At 38.1% G+C, this 21,964-nt stretch overlaps 1 protein-coding gene across 1 annotated transcript; it reads left to right on the top strand.

Moving 5' to 3' along the window:
- The first annotated feature begins 3,330 nt into the window (after positions 1-3,330).
- Positions 3,331-20,609, top strand: LOC131769955 (polycystin-1-like protein 2). Its single transcript, XM_059085683.2, has 18 exons — positions 3,331-3,366; positions 5,175-5,315; positions 5,465-5,805; positions 8,053-8,194; positions 8,854-8,963; positions 9,121-9,179; positions 9,366-9,520; positions 10,072-10,756; positions 11,404-12,031; positions 12,500-12,664; positions 13,037-13,165; positions 13,544-13,738; positions 14,128-14,367; positions 14,740-15,489; positions 15,783-16,019; positions 16,264-17,550; positions 17,904-18,075; positions 18,367-20,609. The coding sequence occupies exons 2-18, from the start codon at positions 5,207-5,209 to the stop codon at positions 20,085-20,087; spliced, it is 7,125 nt and encodes a 2,374-aa protein (XP_058941666.2). The 5' UTR covers positions 3,331-3,366; positions 5,175-5,206; the 3' UTR covers positions 20,088-20,609.
- The last annotated feature ends 1,355 nt before the right edge of the window (positions 20,610-21,964 follow it).

Raw genomic sequence — 21,964 nt, 5'->3', positions numbered from 1 at the left:
ACATACATACATACATACATACATGCATACATACATACATACATACATACATACATACATACATGCATACATGCATACATACATATATACATCTTTTCTTTAGTAAGGCAGGTTGAATAAATGGCAGCTGTTGCTGATGTGGACCTGCTATCTACTTTACACTATACTTTACAGGCTAGACCACATCACAGTAATCTCGTGATTGGGTTCTTTAACGTCCCTTGCTATCTACTTTACACTATACTTTACAGGCTAGACCACATCACAGTAATCTCGTGATTGGGTTCTTTAACGTCCCCTGGCTAACCAAATTATTAATAGATACAGCAGACGGGGCCTACAGTTTATTCGTCCTTATCCGAGAAGACTGTCCATTTCTTAATATTATAGAAAGGTAGCACATTCTCCTCAGTTATTTTAAGACCTTGAGTGTTGGTTCGGCCGGGGCTCGAACCCTCGACCTCCTGCAAAACAGTCCGGCGCTCTAACCAATTGAGCTAACCGGGAGGCGGTTTGCAGACAAATTGATTTGTTTGTTTCTCAGATTTCGTCGTTTGTGTAGTGACGACTCTGATTTTCCGATGAACGTGGCTATCCCGTTTCTGTTGTTCAAGCGGGCCACCACTGCGCCCAAAAAGTTGATCGACAGCAGGAGCTCCTATCAACAGTCAGCACTACGAAAGGCTGCGAAGAGAAATACTTAACGCATTCCATTCAATCTCACATTTCACCCTCACAACTACTCGGTTCACTCTATCATTCTTAAAAACTTTAAATCAATTTGAAACGATTCAGAGACTGGTAGTATCTTTTCTCAACCTCCACTAGTGTCATTTCCAGTGCGCTCGCTCACGATGCAAAAGTTGTCCTTTCATTCATAACGATAAGAAAATGTCAGGACCCAAGAGATCCATTAAGATCACTGATCACTTCACGTGCACCTCCGCCAATATCATCTACTTCATAACTTGCACTCATTGCAAAAAGTTATACATCGGTGAAATGGGAAGACGACTATGTGACCGATTCCGAGAACACCTTCGCGACTGTTAAACGATAAAAATAGAACTAAATTTAATCTGAAATATTGTAAGGGTTTCCTCCTGCTTCTTATACTATTGATTACTTTCAGACTGGTTTTTTTTGGTCAAATTCTAAGTCAAATTCACGATTCCAGAATATTTCTTAAATTTTAAATTAACACCTTCAACGCCTCTTCTTAAAGGTGGCTCTGATTGTAAATAGCTTATGCTTTTTCATCTCCGCACTGAAAATTAAATTAGATAAAACCACGTAGTGTTCCTGGGGGCGGTGCTAACGAACGCCCCTTCTTCTCCGAATTTTCTGTTTACTCTGTTGTTATATAATAATCCTCTAAGGCTATTTTCTCGTAAACTATCTTTTCAAGCGTAATTTCAATTCTGCCTCTAGGTTAATTATAATTTTTAATTTAAGGTAGAAGATGATTTTGTAATTGCGTAAACAATTCGAAGGTGCATACTTAGTATGCAGGAACTGACGTACGTACTCTAACGTGATTCGCTGGCTGAAACGGAGCGATCGCGAAGTAAGAAGATTGACAGCTTAGTAGTGTCATCTTTGGTGTTACCTTTATAAGCTGGTACAAAGCGTTTCTCAATCAGAGAAGACAGATTGAACAAAGCAGAGTAAAGTGAGTTGTTCTAAGTAAAGTTAGAGATCAGGCTAGTCCCTAAAGAAGAAAGCTGTACCGAGAATTTAGGTCAAGGAAAAAAAAGGAATTTTACCGAGTGTTAGAGAGAAATTCTCCTAACACGACGTAGAAAGCAATGACAAGACGCATCCAAACCAGTCGCTAGACACTTTAATCTTCCTAATCATTCTAAGCAGCATATGGCAGTTTGCGGCCTTTCCCCACATTTAAACACTTCGGAAAGCCGCAAAACTCTAGAGCAACATTTTTTCTTTCAAATCGGCACTCTTAATCCCCACGGTATCAACGAGCGCTCTTCATTCAACTTATTCATTCTTGCTTTCTCGTAACCAAAATTCCCACCAATAGCGTAGCTCCATTTTCTGCATATAACCCCACACACAAACCGCAATTTCTCCATTCGCTCTGACGAAGGGTTAACGCTCGAAATGTCAGCTTTTAAACTCTTTACGGTGGCCAATTTACGTTATCAACTCGGTTGATAATACTTATAAAATTACCTTGTTATACTCTTCCACCACCGCAGCACCACAGTTCTTTAGAAATTTACCCCCCTTAAAACCTAAATAACATATTAAAAAAAGAAAAAAGATTGGTCGCGGATTCAACTGTGGTTATTTCATTCGCAAAGGTTTGGTAATTTAAACATGCATGCACTGTCACAAGATGGTCGCTTCACTGCAGGTGATAGTCGTACGGGAACAATCTTCAGTACCATACAGTTGCGGGAGACTTTGATCTAGAAAAGCTTCAAAGCTGCCAGTTGAAAATTCTGTATTATTAAGTTGTCAATAAATTTAGAGTTCAAGTCTTAAAAGAAAGATCGATATGTCTAAAGGCCACTCCCCCACCCCATTGGTGGTCTTTAAATTATATCATGAAATTTTCGTATATGGGCCTCTATAAAAATAGTTTATCACCTAATTTGTTGAATACGAAAGGATAGCGACGGATCTGTAACTTAATATTTTTGCATATGTTGAATATGTATGCATATGAAGCCTAGATAAGCTGTGGTTGCATGATTTAATTACCTTTTGTGGAACCTCTCTGGTCTGTTGTTGTATTCAGCATGAACAAGCTTTTGAGAAAATGAGTTATTGCTTGTAGTCGTTAGAGTTCCCTCTGCATTGCAAGCCGCTTTGAATTTGAATGTCACGAACACTTTTAATAATTGAAGAACTCAGAGGTCGCAGAGATCCTGTTATGTTCCGAATGAAACAATTTGAAATTTTAATGAAGGAAGTCTTAAGGCTCCATTTCGCAATTAACGGATGTGGAGAAAGATTAGGGCACGCGCCAAATTTCAGCATCGAAAAACGTCCAATCACATCTGCAGTGATCTGCATTGAGTTATTGGCAGCATTTAAACGAAAGAAAGTACTTAAAAAACAGACACTATACCTCGAGCTCTTTCTTAATTCAATCACTTTTAGTTGTCTAAAATAGTACTTTCTTATCGCCAGGATCACGAAAACGTCTGAAGACACCTGCTAATAGAATAGACGAGTTAATGGATCTATTAACACAAAGCAATTAAACATTTTTAACAATTCCGCTCTTACTCTTCGGATCCATTTTTCTCTCTAGAAATTCACCTTAGGAGCAGAAGAAAGACACAATTAAGGTATCTGAACCTGTCGTCGAAAGCAATTTCGGGTGGCTATTAAGAGGTAAATTCAGTCATGAGATAGAGGTAGAAAGCAAGGGTGGAAAAAAAAAAAGAAAAAAAAAGAAAAAAAGACGGGCTGTGTCTAACTTAACCATGGAAGATCTAAAACGGTAAAATAAAATTCTTGCGCAAGAGAAGCTAATATCTATAGCTAGATTTTATCTACCTAGATGAGACTTAATTTTTGCCCTTGATACCTACCTCCGTGTTTTATGATACTTATAGGTCCTAATAGCCTGAGCTAAAATTGTCAAACCGTAGGCCATATTTCGGTTCACAGCTTAAAACAATTCCGTCACACTACAGAACAATAAGTGTCAAGCCATACCCCAATTTTTTAGAAGGAACTATGCCCTCGTCACTCGATAGTTTCAGAGATTCACTCGGCTAGCGGCCGGGCAATGTTTCGGCAGAAAAACGAATTATCGAATTCAGAAAAATACGGACGTCGGTATATGTAGGTGGCGAATGAATTTCATTTTGTGGTGATGTCAGATGTTGCAATATTTGGAACACTTCCAAGTTCCCCTTCGGCGTAAAGTAATAGTTTTGATGTTCCCATAGGAGTATATATTAAAAAACAAACTGAAAACACACACACACACGCACACAAAAAAAACAACCAACCAACGGAAAAAACGGAATGAACTCTCTTGTAGTATTTCAGAGAGATAAGACCAGACTTTTGCTAACGAAGTATTTAAGATATGACAAACAAGTACTTTTCCTCGACCGTTGCTCACGAGTGCCGTTTATTGCTCGTGCGCACAAGCTCATAATTAGCAGGGGCATCGAGAGTGACTATTGTACCTTATGCATGAAACAATCCAATTTAAATTTCATATTTATCATTTGGTGTCAAATGTATTTTGAAACCTGTTTACGATCAAAACAATAACTAAGAAGCAGCGTAAAGAAATTTTACTGAGGATAATTCGAACCGCGCTCTCCCTTTCGCTGTAGATTGAGAATCCCCAGTTAGTGTGTCGTCCTCAGAAACTAGCAGAAGTTTTATTCTTCTCGTATTGCATGGATTTTAATAAATATGAGCATTATAACAGGTGGTATGGAAGCTTAAGAGCAGGTATGATTTGTTTTTAAATTCGAAGGACTTTAATTTAAGGCAATAATTCCTGGAAGTAAACTGTTTTAGTAACACAGTCACTCATACTTGTAACAGGATAGCACTTAATTCTTTGAGAAAAAGAAAATAAAACCGCGTACTTTTTCTAATACCACAATGCCAAATTAATGAATGGCGGTACTCTGATGGCTATTTATTTTTCAAAGTTTTGTGCAATGCCTGCTGTGAGCTTGTTATACATTTTCATCACAAAACTCCGATTTTTAGGTATTGGATTTGTTTACGCCGTAAAATCGATAAATTTTATCGAAAGCGGATAATTGTTTGCGAAAATGTCATGAATAAACGAGGTCTTTCATGACCTTCTGGATTAGGCATACATTCTGGACCTTTCATTCAATATGTTGATTTTAGGTTGTTTCTAGGCAAATTTCTCCAGGAAAGGAAACATTCTTCACTTATATAACAGCTTGACATAGGTGTTCTTTGTGTTCCGCTTTGTATTTGTAAGAAAAGTTTTGAGCTCAAAGCTCCATGCTGTTTGGTAAATTGTATAAATGCTTCATTGTTTGAATAATTAATACTAAGAGGTGATTGTTACTTATTCTCCTGTAGCTCTCTTGGCGCTTTTAAGTAGCCAGATAAGCTGTTAATCGCACGATGAGCGACGTCTGAATACGATTTTATGGTCAATAATGGTTGTCAAACACTTGAATTATTTGCAGAATTCTATGTGAACGGACATGGAAATGAAGAGATGTCCACAACAAAGCGACAGTGCCTCGAGATGAAGGTCTTGATGTGGTTATGGATCTTCCTTGTTTGCTTGTGCGCCAGCGCAAAATTAGAAAAATCCGAATGTCCAAGTAAGTATGTATGCAGGCGAGCAAAGAATTACTCGTCAAAGTAAAAAGCTAATTCAGGTTGTGATGTTGCTTGCCGATGTTTTTCTTTTATTAATAGGGAAATATGGTTATTGTTTCACTTTAGTAATATAGATTGAATGCTTTCACAGGAAAATGCGATGTGCCCCTCGGTGTCGAAAGTGGCCGTATTTCGGATCATCAACTCACGGCGTTTTCACACTACGAGAACGATTATAGGTTTGGAGCCCATCGAGCAAGGCTCAGACTAAACTCATGGCCGCCGGGTTATAGAGCTGACAAAACTATCCTTGGTGACACAGAACAATTTCCCTGGATTAGAATCGATTTGGGGGGGGAACAAATTGTTACTGGAATAGCGACTCAGGGTTATGGGAACGCTTCGGTTTCAGAATGGATAACCAGGTATAAATTAATGTACGCTACCAAGAACGAGATCTTGGAGTTTGTGGACAATGACGGAGAAGAAATGGTAAGTTTTTTTTGCCAGAATATCGAAAGACTTTCGTGTTACAAGAGTTTAGATGTAATTTCAGATAATAAGACAGTCGCGAGCCTTTTTTACAGGAATTTTTGAATACGTCGTTTCCCCACTTTGTTAAAGCCTTGGGACATTACACTTGTTAGAGATAGATTTACCCCGAGGCTCTAACTAAATTGTTCACGCGAATTCGTCACTTGTAGCAAAAAGTCTACAATCAGCTATATCCTGTGGTTACGTTTGTAACTCTCGGCCTTCTTGGTAGTATATCGCCTTTCACTGAAAAGTGAACATCATTATCCATTCTTCAATTGTTTATTTATTTTCAAATCTCTAAGATAATCTATGTATGAATAATATGGAAATTTCTATTGTTATTATAAAGAATAATGCTGCAAACTTTGATAAGGTAACGATCTTGGAAAAAATGTTATCTTGAGGCCTTGTGATTCACATCCCTGTACTTTACTGTAGTACCAAATTTCACATGTAGTTTATTGACTGAGCTGTATTTTTTTTTTACTTCGTACTCAGTTGCAGAGAAAGTAAACATGACAATGTTTGTTAAGCTTGCCAAATCAAACCCCATAATTCACAGCAATGTTTAGAGTAAATTTTGTTTTAGTCACCCAACAACATTTTACGAAATCATAAAAAAAAACTTTTCCTTTTCCTTTCCTATTTCAAGTTCAGACCTAAAAAAAATGTTAAGCGAAAAATCCGAAGCAATCTCGATGTGTTTTGATAACATCGCAAACAATGCGGCGCATGAACAACTTCCAGAACGACGTGATTACCAACGTGACGATTCCGCCTCGGTTATTAGCTCCGTCAATCCTGACAAGCTCTTTTTCTTTCAAATGGGAGATACAGTCCAGACAAATAGGATCCTTATTTGTTGCTGGAATAATTAAAAATAAACGCATGAGGTCGCCATCATCTCGCCAAAAATATTTGGATTACTTAAACAATACGTCTGGACACAGTCTGATTCCAATTATAACAAAAAAACCCTCGTTTTTAAAGGACTTCGAGTATGTATCTTTATCTAAATGTTTACCTGTGGTGTGTGTGGTTTAGTTCGACAAACCACAATGAGGATTAGTTACATATGTTTTGGAGTGTAGATATTTAGATCTGTTATAGCATCGCAACAGGGTACCGTTGACGTTACGAATAGCTAGTTTTCAGGGCAAAAGAAACGAATGATAACGAAGCTTTTGTCTTCAGAAAAAGTGCATATTTTTTTTCACCAAAACGAATTTAATGAAAATAGGTTGGTACGAAATAGTTCAGTTGTGGTTCCATAGTTGTCTACTTATATATAATTCCTAGCATAAACAAGGACCATTTTTTGTGCGGTTTTGTGTATTTTTTCAAAGATACACGAGCAGGTTTCTACCACAAGAAGAACACGCGCGCAATATACTGGCTCCTGGTTAGGGTGCCAAATTTGAATGATTCAAACAGACAAACGTAGTCGACGAAACTCGGATCCATCTCAAATGTATCAAGCATAGTTTAAGTATGATTACAGAAATAACTTCGCTCAAAGCTATCGCTCTTTGTAATGTCCAGTTGGCGAGGGCGAAATATCAGAAGCTACATAAACAAAACATTTTTCTTTTTCTGCTCATCCAACTGCAAGACATGCGAGTTTTAAAATACCATTGATTTGCCCTTCGCTCAATTTCTTTTATTACTCGACAGCTCTTGTTTGAATAAACCTTTCGAATTCATGAATCTTTCATTTGTCTGGAAAGCCCAGAATCGATATTGTTATGCTAGGAAGCTGGAGACCAATATCCTTTATTGATCCTTACTTTTAATTAGAAAAATTTAAACAAATCATTAACGAGCTGTTGTATTTCCAAGGAAAGGCCCATCACTCCCTTTTCACATTTCATTTAGAAAAATAAAACACCTCACTGCAATCACAGGAAATGGTACACATCGAAGGTAGTTCTGGGTAATAATAGACTACTCTAGTACATCATCCAATCTGACGAGATCTTTTACATAAACAAGATCTCAAGTGTCCCTTTTAGAGAGACAGATTTAGATAGGCTTTCCTACTAATTTCTCTATAAATCGTAGATAAGAAAACTTATGTGTGTTCGTGTTTTGTTTGGCTGTTTAAATGCCCCAATGATCAGGGTAGAATGATTTTGAATATCATTGATACATAAGTGATTATCATGAGTAACTCTAAATTACAATCTCTTTTTTTTTTCACAGATATTCAAAGGAAATAATGACAGCAACGGAATAGTAAAACACGACTTAGCAGTTCCCAGGATTACATCGAGTATACTTTTGATACCTCGTAATTGGACGGACAACATTGGACTTAGAATGGAAATTTATGGCTGCGAACCAAGTGAGAAAGTAGTGTAATTTAATATTATCAACTGAGTTAATAACGTAAATTGGCCACCGTAAAGAGTATAAAATCTGACGTTTCGAGCGCTAGCCCTTCGTCAATCACTCTGACGAAGCTACTTCAAGGTTTGCTGGCATCTAGAAGAAAAATTACCGAGGTTTTCAAACCCGTTATTTGCGATCACCACCAGAATAAACCTTCCTAGTTCCTGTTTGGTTTAATTGTAGCTCTTTGATGGTTTTCTTAACTAGGAAATGATTATTGAAAGTTGTTACAAATTCATGTATAAGAGTCAATTTTGAATAGATTTACAGTGACCTTAAGGGTTAGAAGTATTCTACGCAGCGCTTTAAGGAAAAAATAAAATGAAAATAACAAGTTCTAATTTATCTTTCCAATCACATTTGTGATTTCTGCCCCTCTTAAGTCAGTGTTCAACTCATGTTTGGTTGTTCTGGAGCCTCTTACTGATTATTTCAAGGTGCTAAACTTTCCCTTTACTCAAAGCATCGTGAGGTAAACTATAGCTTTTAATTCACTTCTAAATATGTGCGATCAACGCAACGATCACGCAAAGGTGAAATAAATAACTAATATTCCTGTGTGCTCGATCGAATGGCTGTTTAATGGATCGTTACTCTTTCATTTTATTATAGCTTATTATTTCAAAGCGTGGTTGATGTTTCATAATATTTCATTTGTCTACAACTACTTAAATACTTCCAGTGATGAATACATACAAGAAGCGTTCAAAGCGACTGGTGAGGTGAGTACAGAGAATTTCTGCAGTTACCCATATTGGCTTACACTTCTGTAGCTTTCAGAGAGAGAGAGAGATGTCCATTTTGAACAAAGACTGAAATTTAACTACATTTCAAATGGGTTCAGAGAGGGCCAAATTTATTATTTAGTTTCTGTTTTAGATTCAAAGGTATTTTGAAAACGTGGGAGGATATCTCTACAACAGAGTCCTGAGATTGAGGTAAAGGTGTTTTTTGTTCATGAGTTTATGATGAAAATGCCGCTAGTATAATGCCTCTTGTATGGATGGCTTCATACACCGAGTGACACAATTGTGATTACTATACCACCTTTCCGATTACCTATGACCGTTATTTTAGTATTGTTGGGTTTATAGCCTCTCTTTTTATGCCTTTTTTCTCTCTAGTCCTCAACCGTCACCACAGATAACGACATCTGCCATAGCAGAGGTAGCAATTTACTGCATAGAAACCAGCGTTCATCGTGTTAGAGCCAAACTCAGGGCTTTCGTTCACGAATCTAGCATTTTCCACCCAGATTATCTAAAGATAAGACAACCAAGTAAGTCCCCACCAAACCTCATCATCGAATAAATAATAGCCTTCAAGTGGCAGTATGAAGTTCTGAGAATGATTTGAGTAAAAATAATGAAGCAACTCAAGTAAAATTGATGTCAATTGATTGCTGAAACTTTAGTTAATTATATCTTGATAAGAAGTATTCCAACCGATTGAAATGTGTTTAATTGAATGTCATAAAACACAAGTACCAATCAGATGTAAGAAAGCAGAAAGAGCTGAAAATTAGAGCTAAACCACCTGAAGCACAGGAAATCGCAAATAACAAAGTCATTGTGTTGAGAAAGTGGTGTTGAGAAAGTGGTGTGAAAATTTAATTCATCCTTAACCTGAATGATTTTGCCAATAATTGCAATCTATGATCTTTCGCCGTCGAAAAGTTATTACCAGTGTCACAGATATACTCCTCTCTCTTTCGATGGTTTTTCCTATGTTTACAATCAGTTATTATCCATGATGTTTCAAATCCCTTACCTTAACTTTAATTTTGATGTTTTACTGTGAGTAACATGTCCGTTTTCTCTTCCATTTCAGTCACCTGCAACTGCAATCCTCCAGTGGTTGATCTGCACCTCAAGCATCGTATCCTTGAGTCAGATATTATATGGTCATCTGACAAAGACTTTGTTTTAAAACCAAAAGTCTCAATAAATTGTTCCTCACCGATCCAGACAAAATACCGTTGGACTTTTTTCAAAATTGATCGAGAAACCAGTTATTTCTCGCCATTTATGCCATTCGGCCTTAAAGACCAACCCATGGTCATGCTACGACCAAGGCTTTTTGGACCCGGAGAATTTTACGTCTCAGTGGATGTATCATTCATAAACAATATCACAGACACATCCGCTGACGATTTCGGGTTCTTCAGAGTCCAAATGCCAGTTTTAACGGCAAAAATAGTGGCACCATCGTCAATAAAAAGAGACGCAGGGAATATTACGATTGATGGCTCCGGCTCACACGACGCAGAGTACCCACAGGATCAGTCTAAAGGATTAACGTTTTTTTGGCAGTGCAGAAGGCTTTGCCAAGAAGCTCCAATAACGCCATGTTTTGATGCTGATTCCAATTTCTTCAGTGAAAGATTTACAATTGATGCCTCTTCTCTAAAGCCAAAATGTACTTACGAATTTAACCTGACTGTGACAAGAGAGCCGAGGATATCGAGAGCAAGTCATAGGCTATATATCGAGCCTGCAATACAGTTCTCTGTTGTGTAAGTTTAATTATGTCGATGTACTTGCGTTTTATTTTTTGCTTTATTCAATTATTTGTTCTTTTATCAGCCTATATTTCCATTTATTTTTGCAATTTTAATTTGATCGGTTTGTACAAGCATTAATGCTCTTACATGTAAATGCGTTTGCCGACGTCAATTTGACTTTTCGATATTTTGCTTTATTTACTTAATGTTTTTTAAATCATTCCTTTGTAACAGTTCTAAGCCGAGGCCTCCTCGATAATAACCTCGGCCCACTAAGCATATGTTCGGTGAATAATTATTCGATGTATTCAAATGATTCGCCAAAATTTGTTACTCAACAATCCTTCTCGAAAAATTCGTGTTGTTTAACTGGTAATCTTCTATTGACCGCTGCCAGATCATAGTTTTGGTTCATTTCATTGCATTAGATTGCGTAGGTATGCATATTTATGTTACCCCAACACAATCTGATCGAGAACCGTAAATATTTGAAAAAAGCAATCACTCGATCGACAATTTAACTGACGGAACTACTGTATATTGACCCATTTTCATCTCTTTCTTTTAATTTTTGCTTTTTTCCTTTGAAATTTTGTATTTGGTTATTCGTTTGTAAAATTTCTGTTTTACTTCGTTTCTTTGTTTGTTTTGCGTAATAGATGCGTCATTAATTGTGGACGGAAGGTCAGTGTTAAAAGACTCTTCTCCCTTCGTGTGGTTTGCGGTAAAGAAGAATGCACGTCATTAGCGACTTTCTCCTGGATGATTTTCTCAGAAGACGACCAAGGAACCCTCACTAGGCTTGGTATAAAAATCCCAAGTGACTCTATAGAAACTTTTGCAAACATGACACAATTGAATATACTTAAACTTGAAAATCTTTCTGAAGTCAAAGACGGGCAAAAATTTCAAGTTAGGGTCACAGCCAATCCGTACAAGAGTCATTTTGAAGAACAAGCACACCATACATTTATCGTCAACGCTCCGCCGACAAACTCCGAAGTGCAAAGAAAAGACAAAGGTTGTCAGGTGAAGCCTAAAGAAGGTTTTGCAATTGTTACAGACTTTTACATCACGTGTTTGGGTTGGTATGACAAAGATGTTCCGCTTCGTTATGCTTTTATGTATACGTTCGACTCCAGCACAATTCTCATTCAAGAGGGAAATGTGGGAAACGTGACAAGTAAGCTCCCTGTGGGGGATCCTAATAAAGGCTATGAGCGTCTTGTCGACCTGAAGATTTTCGATGCTTATGGGGATTTTACTTCTTTGCCCAAGAAAATCAAGGTAAAATTAGTTTAATTCAAACAGACGTTCAAACAAGATGGTATAATTGGTGTAACTTCTGTTCAGTCCGGTTAAATAGCTAGAGTCATTTTCAAATGTCATTTAGTTGAGTAACCCTCATGTTGCTGCATATACTGTTGGCTGCTTTTGCTTTCTTTGAATGACATTGATACAACGATTGGCCTTAATTTAGAGATATGATTTCAGAACCTTTTTTACCCTTGATGTCATACATGTTCAATACATACCAAATCGCATGACCAGCTTGAAGAAAAAAATTGTTTAGCTGCCCATCAGGACCCAGTTTTTTGAAGGGTGGATAAATCTCTATCCGGTAGATAGCAACTCATCTCCCCTTTGAACAACTACGCGGAGGTTAAAGCAGAGTATATCCAGGCGAACATAATCTTATATTCTCTTCTCAGCGCTTTAATTAAACGTGTCGTACTTCTTTCTTTCGGTTTTTAGGTGAGGCCGCCGCCTGCTTCGGAGAAGCTGTTAGATGTTATCAATAATGCACAAAACAACATGCGGAAGCTGGTTGCAGGCAACAATGTTCAGAAGGCAGCTGATATGGCCATTACAATTCTCTCGGTTATTGATTACAACGAGAAACTTAAGAAAGACGAAACGGTAAGATCAGAACAAAAGTCATTCTCCTCACTGTCCCATATAAAATTCTTACGGTGTTAATTTAGAGAATTTCGGTTTTGAATCAACTTCTAATCCCCTAGTGACATATTTTTTTATTCCTATCACTTTTCTTCTTGATGTTGAATTGGAATTGTAAGGAGAAATTATGTCTCTCGGTCACTCATGAAAGTTAAACGGATATTCAGCTTTAAGTTGACTTTGGCATGATGATTTAAAATAGACTTGGTTTGTCATTTGCTGTCAAAAGTTCTCAATACTTTGCTTGCGATTGACACTTAGAATGGTAATCTCTCTCACTTTACACTGGTTAAAGGCAACACATTTCCTTGAAAAATATCCTTATGGTTGCAGTTTAAGGACTCTGTGCTAAATATCATGTCTGGAGTAAAAGTTGACAAGATCAATCTGGTCACCAAGATTGCCGTTATTACGGCCTACTCAACCAAACGGGTTGACCAATCCTTGCCCCAGAACTCACAGGTAAGTCAAGGATTAAGTATTTGTTACTGAATTGGTGGACCGTTTGCTGTACGAACTGACAGCCAATGATAAGAAACCGTTATCCTAGTAAGATAGTTCAGCAATTGGTTTTTATTCATTTTATTGTATTTCAATGATATATTTGGGAAAAAGAGTTTCAGTGGTCGCAGAGGTTTGTCTATTTCCTTACTTACGTGAAGCTTTTAAAAGGCGCCTTTTTCGTATTTTGAGACTTATCAAAAGCTCTTTGCAACCCTTAGATTCTGCTTAGTAAAATAATCGCCTTTCCGTGAACGAGAACCAAGTGTCCCCAATAAGTGCCCCCCCACAAGACCTAGATGAGTAGAAGATGATTCGCTGCTTTGATTTTTTCCGAAGGAGGATGCATTGACCTTAATCAGAAAAACAACTACATTCTTGCAAAATGTTAACACCAGTGCTATTAAAGATCTGAAGGTCATTGGAGAGATAGGCGAAAACATATTAACAGGGATTGGAAATGTTCTGACGTCTTCTTCTAAGGATGTCGATATAGACTCTCCGAATAAGGATCCTAATTTTGATGTGAAAAAGGTGAGTATAGTTTGCTTTTTTGTAGAGCATAATAGGTTGAAAATATCTGTTTCTAAGTATCTACAGTATCGTTGGTTTCATTTTTTCATAGTACCCAATAAACCCACTAGGGCCTATTACCTTGACATTCATATTAAGATTTAGCATGCATCTTATCTAATTTTTTCAAATCTAATCTGATCTAATCTTCCATCGATAAATACCCTGTTTGCTACGTCATTTGTATTCGAAGAAGTGTAGTTTTCTCTTTTCTCCCACCGCTGGCTACGCCTTATCCTAACGACCACTAAAGTCAGTGAGTGAAAATATTCGTGATGGGAAGATCTATTTTCAGCCAGCTTCTGATCAAAGTCTATGACATTAAGCACTATCTCCTTTCTCTTGTACAGGGCAGGAAAATCACCTCAGAATGTGTGGAACTGGTAAACACTATCACTGCCGAAGAGGAATTCTGTGCAAATCCTACAATTATCAGTACACCTTATATCAATCTTACAGCTTGCATTGAAAAAGCCACTGAAATGAAAGTAAGCAAGCTGCTTAAGGGTGAAAGTGGAGTCAAGCTACCCGATGCCAAGGATCTGTTCCCGCCTGATCTCTTAGACGAAAACACCGTGGTGGATGTTAAGGTGAGGGACAAATATAGCTCGAACTAGCCATGAAGTGCTTTGATAAATTCAGTTCCAAGACTGGAAGGAATGAAGATGTAATTACATCCTCTTGTTAATGGCGTCATGTATTGGTGTTGTTGGGGAGGAGTATTCTAAGTCCCAATTAGACAGACTTTCAATTCCTTGTTGAGCATTAGAAAGATATATTGGTCTTTTACTTACATGTTCATTTCATTTTTCTTAGTTTGAGTTACGTGTGTTAATGATTAAGAGTTAACTCATCTGTTGTCTTCCTGCTTCTGCTCTCGCGTCTGGTTGTGTCTTCTCCGACATCGAGGACGACGGAAATGTTCTGATCACTCAGATAAATTAATTTCTTCTATGTTTCAGCTTGTGTCGTTTAAAAAAAATCCTTACACATGGCACCCAAAGTCCAGAAGTATTAAATCATCCGTGCTTGATGTTACCTTAAAGAACGTCACATCTGGGAAAGCACTTCACGTGGAGGGTCTCAGCAAACCTGTAGAAATGTTTATCAAAAACTGGCACCGGGAAAGAGATGAAATCAAGCCGAAAGAGACGTTCTTTGTAAAACCAAGCCCTCCAAAATCGATAAAGAACATGCGATTTCACAAAATCGTTCTTCCATATGGCGATGCTGATGCAAATATTCGAATTGTGCCATCAAGAAACGAAGAACTCGAAATTTACATCAGGTACAAAATGAGACCAACACCGGCAGAAAATAACTTTCAAACAGTTGTCCCAAATTTCTCCTCATGCTTAAGCTACTCGGAAGAGAATGGTTTCTCTGACTGTCTCTCTGATCCTTATTTGTTTACCATTTCACCCTCGATCACCGGACATATGGGTACTCACTTTATTGGTATACGGTACACCCCACAACTCCCTGAGATGAACAATACTCAAAGTAGAACACGCGTCAAGAGATCGTGCCGTGGGGCTAACGGTCGCCAGAAACGGTCATGTGTCGAAGTGAAGCCGCCTCCACTTCCCGAAAATATTCTAAAGCTACAATTTCAGAATAATTCCGACGTGCAGTATGATCTGTTCATCACCATGGGCCTGTGCATGTACTGGTCCCCTAAGGACGACGAGTGGACCAATAGAGGATGTAAGGTAGGAATACCGGCAATCTTTTGGCATAGATAAAATTTGGCCTGCTTGTAGTTAATCGAAAAAAAGAAGAACTTGATTAAAGGTAGGCCTCATACATTAAGTTCCTTTCCAGGCACAGATTTACCATTGACAGTATTAAACTATGCATTTGCCATCGCTCGGGAATATCCTTTGCATATGGCTTTGAAAACTTTTAAGTAAGACTGAGTACATCAGCAGTTTAAATCCTCCTGAAACAAAATCTTACTAAAAAAAAATTGTTTTTCTCATTGGTTTCGTTTTCCTTCGGAAAGGTCGGACCTAAGGCCACACCTGGAAAACTTCAATGTCTCTGCACACACCTGTCGGCTTTTGGTGGTGACCTGTTCGTGGCCCCAAACCCAATAGATTTTGATAAAGTTATGTCGGAGTTTGGAAACCTTGCAGCAAGCGGGAACTTCGTTGTTTTGGCATTTGTCTGCGTGATATTTGGATTGTACGCAACTGGTCTGATTATCGCCCGAAGAGCTGACAAGATAGACAAATTTGAGGTAGATGTATTTTCTATTGTAGTTTCCCTTAGTATGTCGTCTGAAAAAAGGGAAGTCGAGTATCACAAGCTGAGAGTAGAGAGTTGATTTGCTCTCTTTAAATGACAGAGACGAGTAAGTGTCAGCTGAAAAAACTCATAGATCTATGAAAGGAACAACTTATGTTTACTGAGTAGTAAATACGGTAAATATAAAATATAAAATATAAAAACACCTTGCTTAGAGTAGTTGATTTTTACCTCAGATTGCACCAAACATCCATGTGATAATAGGACAAGACTGCGCCTTCACATACGACATCTCGATTCAAACAGGGATTTGGAGGGACTGCGGAACTACAGCGAACGTGGCAATCATCCTATTTGGCGAGAATGGATGTACGCCTCCTTTACTCTTAACACAGCGTCAGCTGGGAAAGAGATTTTTCGCTCGAGGTAGCGTCAATACATTCACAATTCATCTCCAAGAATCGCTTGGGTCTTTGTACAAAATCAAAATCTGGCATGACAATTCTGGAGAAAACCCGGCTTGGTTTTTTCACCAAGTCTTGGTTACTTGTAATTCCACAAACGAAAAGTGGTATTTTCTTGGAAACCAGTGGCTTGCTGTGGAAAAAGGAGATGGGAAAATCGAAGTCGACATCATTTCTGCAGGAGAAAGTGAATCTTTGTCCTTTAGTAACTTGTTCTATTTCAGAGGTGCGAAAACCCTAAGTGAGAAGCACCTCTGGTTATCATTGTTCACCAAAGCTCCGCACAGTACTTTCACCCGCTGTCAACGTCTTTCATGCTGCCTGTCAATCTTGTTTGCAACCATGGTCGCCAATGCGATGTTTTACCAGCAAAGCACAAGTGACGTCGATGCCTTTCGCGTCGGTCCTATTAATCTATCCTGGTCTCAAATTAAAATAGGCGTTCAAAGTGGGCTCGTCTCAATTCCTGTGAATGTCCTTGTCGTTGCTATTTTTAGGAATATCAGACCATCTGGCCTGATAGACAGCGGAAATAGTCAAGGCGGAGAGGAAGAAGAAGAGCAAGCGAATGGTTGTTTCCCTCATTTTTGTGTTTACATTGGCTGGGCATTATGTCTGATGGCGTCATTGGTGTCAGCAGCTTTTGTTGTGTTCTACAGTCTCATGTGGGGTAAAACGGTAGCCAATCAGTGGCTCACCTCGGTAATGATTTCCTTTTTCCAGGACGTTATAGTGATTCAGCCAGTGAAGGTGGTTATAATTGTTTCACTCTTATCACTCATCGTTAAAAAACCAATCAAAAATGATGAAATACGTGGACAAGGTCACTCCGATCAAAGCATAGACAATAGTTTAACTTCTTCTCCACCAGGAAACGAGGAATTAAACAAAATGCGCTCAGTGAGAATTTTGAAAAGGAGACTTGCGAAGACACTGATAGAAATTGGTACCTGTGTTTCTTTCTTGCTTCTTCTTGTCATTGTTTGTTATGGAAACCGTGACAGTAACAGATTTCGATTCACCACGGCGGTGAAACATGTCTTCCCCAACTTCGAGAAGGTTTGTATGAAAGTGTCTTCTCGGTTATTTCCTCTTTCGTTTACGGAGTGTTTGGTCAATCCTAAATGATTTTTGTATCGCTATGATGACATCTGTTAGCTGTGCTCAACCTTCCAGCTTCATTTATGACATAATTAACATAAGTAGTTAACCTCCACCAGACAGCAAATTGCACTTAAAAATCGTGTTTTTTTTCAATGCAATGTTTCCCAAAATTACAGACAAATCGTGCAAATAGAGAGGCTAACTGCTCTCGTACACATTCATTCATTGTAAAAAAATTTAACACAAATATATCGATGACTAAGCTACAATTAACAACCCATGGCTACGGTATTTTCTGTGACTGACAGGTGCACAACATTACGTCATTCTGGACTTGGACGAGGAAAAACTTATTATCAGGCCTTTTTGACGTTAAATGGTACAACGGAATGGCGTTTTCGTACAAGGAAGGATTTATCAGAAACCGAGAAGCTTTTATGATAGGAATGCCAAGACTAAGACAAAAGAGAATTAAAGAAGGTGAGAGAATAGAGGAAAAAAGCATTAAAGGTTCTATACTAATGTCAGCAAGATTACGTTCTTTTAAAAAAATTTCCGTGTTACCGATAATTTTTACTTATTACTTGTAATTTTTCATCGATGTACTTATGGAAAAAGGAGAATTGACAACTGTGTTTAGCCTTTCCTTAAGCCTTGTCAATAAGCATGATGTCTAGTAAAATCAATTTTCGACAAAAAGACATAAACTTGAAACGTTTTTTTTATTAATTCATCAATATTTATCATTTTTGAACTTATTATGTCGTTCAGATCCGACTTGTAAAGCTTTTCACAATGAAGCAGAACTCGTCCGGCATTTTTCAAGATGTATTCCACATTACAGCACAGAAACCGAAGACAAAACCAAATATCACCTGCGAGGATGGATTCCAGTCGACGATTTTGAAGTATTCCAACATCAGTTTGAAAAGTTCTATCTTTGTCCTAGACCCTGGCGTTATGAAAAAGCCGAGCAGCTGGAAACATTATCATTTCAGGGACTGAGGTCAACATATTCGGGGGGCGGTTACATTGCCGACCTTGGCTACAATACCGATGACGCACTACAGGTGATTGACAACTTGGAGATGAATGACTGGATTGATGACATGACGGCCGCTGTTTTCGTAGAATTTAACATTTACCAGCCCACCACTTCACTGTTCAGTGCTGTGAAGTTTCTGTTTGAGAGATTTCCTAACGGGGGAACGAACACCATTATCAGGGTCAAAACTTTGACGATTTATTCGCCAAAAGATCGGTTTTTTCGAGTTATTTACGAGACATCTCAGTTACTTTTTATGATCCTTCTTCTCTTCTGTGTGGGCGCCGAAATTGGCAAAGTATATCAGCAAGGTTGTAAATACTTCAAGAGCCCATGGAGTTGGTTAGAAATTATTCTTTTGTTGAGCTCAGTTGGGTCGCAGGCCATGTTTTTCCTAAAAGAATCTTACACAAGCAAATTCGTAACAAAGGTACAGGAAAACCCATTTCAAAGCTGGAGCATGGACAACATTTCATTGTGGTCAGACCTAGAAGTGACACTGTTAGCATTTGTTGTATTTCTAATAACTATGAAACTTTTGAGAATAATTCGCTTCAATCCCCATATTATTCAAATGAGAATGACGCTCATCAGTGCCTCGAAACATTTTACATCCTTCACCTTGGTTTTTTTAACGATGATAATCTCTTACGTTACGCTCACGACATTAACCTTTGGTAGTAACGTATATGAATACCGTTCGTTCACGAAATCATTTAGCACCATACTGCTGATGCTTATAGGTGCCAAGGCTCCCTTCCACGAACTTCGAAGAATCAACATCATTATTGGACCATTTTTCGTATTTGCTTACATGGTAACCATTGTCATGATCTTCTTGAATATGTTTTTGGCTATACTTAATGATGCATACACGGAATCTCGTAAACTCGGACATGAAGGCAGCGGAGACCTAGAGCTATTTAAACTAATGAAACTGAAAGCTAAGAAATTTTCTAAGAAGACAAGAGTGGCAGTGATCAAAGTTCTTGAAGCGATACCGCAGTTACTGTGGCAGAGGCGGTCAGAAACTGCCGTTACGTTTGAAAAAGAGGCTTTTGTGTCCAGCTCATGGGAAGAAAGGAATGAGATCTTTGGATTTCATGAAGACAATAATCCCTCTCTCACTGATATAATAGCTTTATTAAGTGAAATAAAGCATGAAATCAGCGATTCTATTCTCTCCATCGATGACATCGTTCCCAGGGTGACGATTGATCGCGACAGCGAAAGTACAAGGTCTTGTCGACCCGACAGCTCGTCGGATTCATTTGACTTTCATTCGTGTTCCTCCAACTCGTTATTTACCTCTGAATCAGAAAGCGAAATTGCAAAGCTAGAAAATCTTATCGACTTAGGAGACGAAGACGACTTTTTTCATAGTGACTCTTTCATCATGGACAAATGGTATCACAGGAATGCTGAAGTAGGAGAAACATTCGTGTAGAAAATATAGATGTGAACCCAAACTAGCCTGAAATAATTATTGATTACCTCGGATGTATAGATTTCGTTTCTCCCCACCTCATGGACTGTGGTCACGCTCCAGCTGAAGAGCGTGCATGAAGTAGTTTTGAATTTGCAATACAATGTAAAAAAACCTTCGAGCTAACTAGATATAGAATTGAAACCAAAGTTCATAGGAAACTAAAGGCAAAATATATTTTCATAAAGAAAAAGAAACTCCTTATTTTAAAATCTAGGCGTCTTCAGTTCCCCTTGTTGCGACCGGCTGCAGAAATCAAGTCCCCTCAAACATTTTGTCGTCGTCAATATCATTATCTTCCTCCTCATCGGCATCCTCATCTTCGTCGCCCACCGTCAATATCATATCTATACTTCCAGCCAATCTCTGAAAACGATTGTTCAATTTTTAAATAAGATATAAACAACAACCTCAGTTGCAGCGATTTTAGTTAATTTAGGATGTGGAATCAAAAAAGGGTGAAATAAAGATAACAACCGAGAATCAATGCTCCATTTTCATTGTCCTTTGATCAGTTGTTAGTTCTCGAAAGTAGTTGGTTAGTCATCTTTTACTGGTTTTGAGCACTTTACAAACTAAGGTCATTTACCATTATTTTCTCCAATGACTGGTTAAAGTCTTGGTACACTCTACTTCTTGTTGACCTTTTCTTTTTCTATAACTTTCATTTATCTCTCCTTTCGTCCATTTCAATGTTGGCTTGATCACCAACATTCTTGTGCTAACAAAATCAATAATCATAAACATTCTTGCAACGTTGTTTGGGGGGAAAAGGCGGACTCTAAATAGCTTATTAGAGATGAATTAAAAGATTTAAGTTTATTACTTTTGGAATGGAGTGTTATCGACCTCCTCCTAAAGGGGGAGGTATGGTAACTACTCTCGCCACTCATTGGCGGACTGATCAGGGACTGATCATTGTTTATGGCCTGGACGACTTATCCCGCCTTGATCCTCCAACCGTCCTCCTCACCCCACCTTCCTTCACTCCTTTGAGGAGGTATATAATATGTAATATGTTTATTCAAGATGTTAACAGGTATAAAAGCAGGCCTTGTGTCAACATTATCTTCATTCATTTATGATAAAGTTGCGGCGAAAAAGCGCTGATCTCGCTCCAAAATCGTTTTTTTGGACGTCGAAACAACCTTTCGCCATCTATTTCCTTCGAACAACTTGCAATGTTTGCCCCGCGGCGATCCCAGAAATCTTTGCGCAAACACAAGGGTCGGATTACAGACAACTCATTCATTCTATAATGGTTTAAGGGCGGCCTCGAGCTATTCCGTGAAAATCAAGATTCTTTGCTTTCCTTGTTCCTCGGTATGAAAACGTATCGTAAAACATGCAAACAAATAATCAAAATAAGCCAGCCATAATTGCATTTTTATTTCTTCTTATCCTAAGTGTTTCCATATGTAAAATTGGTTCGAAGATTGTTAAAGTATTTTCTAATTTGATTATTGCACTACTTATAAAAAAATTAAAAATTAAAAATTTAGTCGTTATGCAATCGAAAAAAGCGAAAAATGTTAAATGTTGTTACTATGTAAACTGCGGTGTTTTACAAGAACTTCAAGAGAACACTAATAACCGCACACGTCTAAAATCACGATAATTTCTAACGTTTACGTGTTTGATAAAGCCAATGAGCTGGTGACACGTCACCCGCCTTTCAGCTTCAGCTGATGAATGAAGGTCAGTGCGCTTACCGTTCATTACCTTGGTAGGTCGAATTTAATTGTCGATATCTCACCCGCTCCCTGCCCACACTCCTGAAATATTGAGTTGTACACTCTAAGATAAATTTCATAACTGAAGATAGATTTCATGATAAA

Source organism: Pocillopora verrucosa, chromosome 7, assembly GCF_036669915.1.
Source record: "Pocillopora verrucosa isolate sample1 chromosome 7, ASM3666991v2, whole genome shotgun sequence".
Lineage (NCBI taxonomy): Eukaryota > Metazoa > Cnidaria > Anthozoa > Scleractinia > Pocilloporidae > Pocillopora > Pocillopora verrucosa.
The sequence above is the reverse complement of the archived record's forward strand: the minus strand, read 5'-3'. Positions and strand labels throughout refer to the sequence as shown.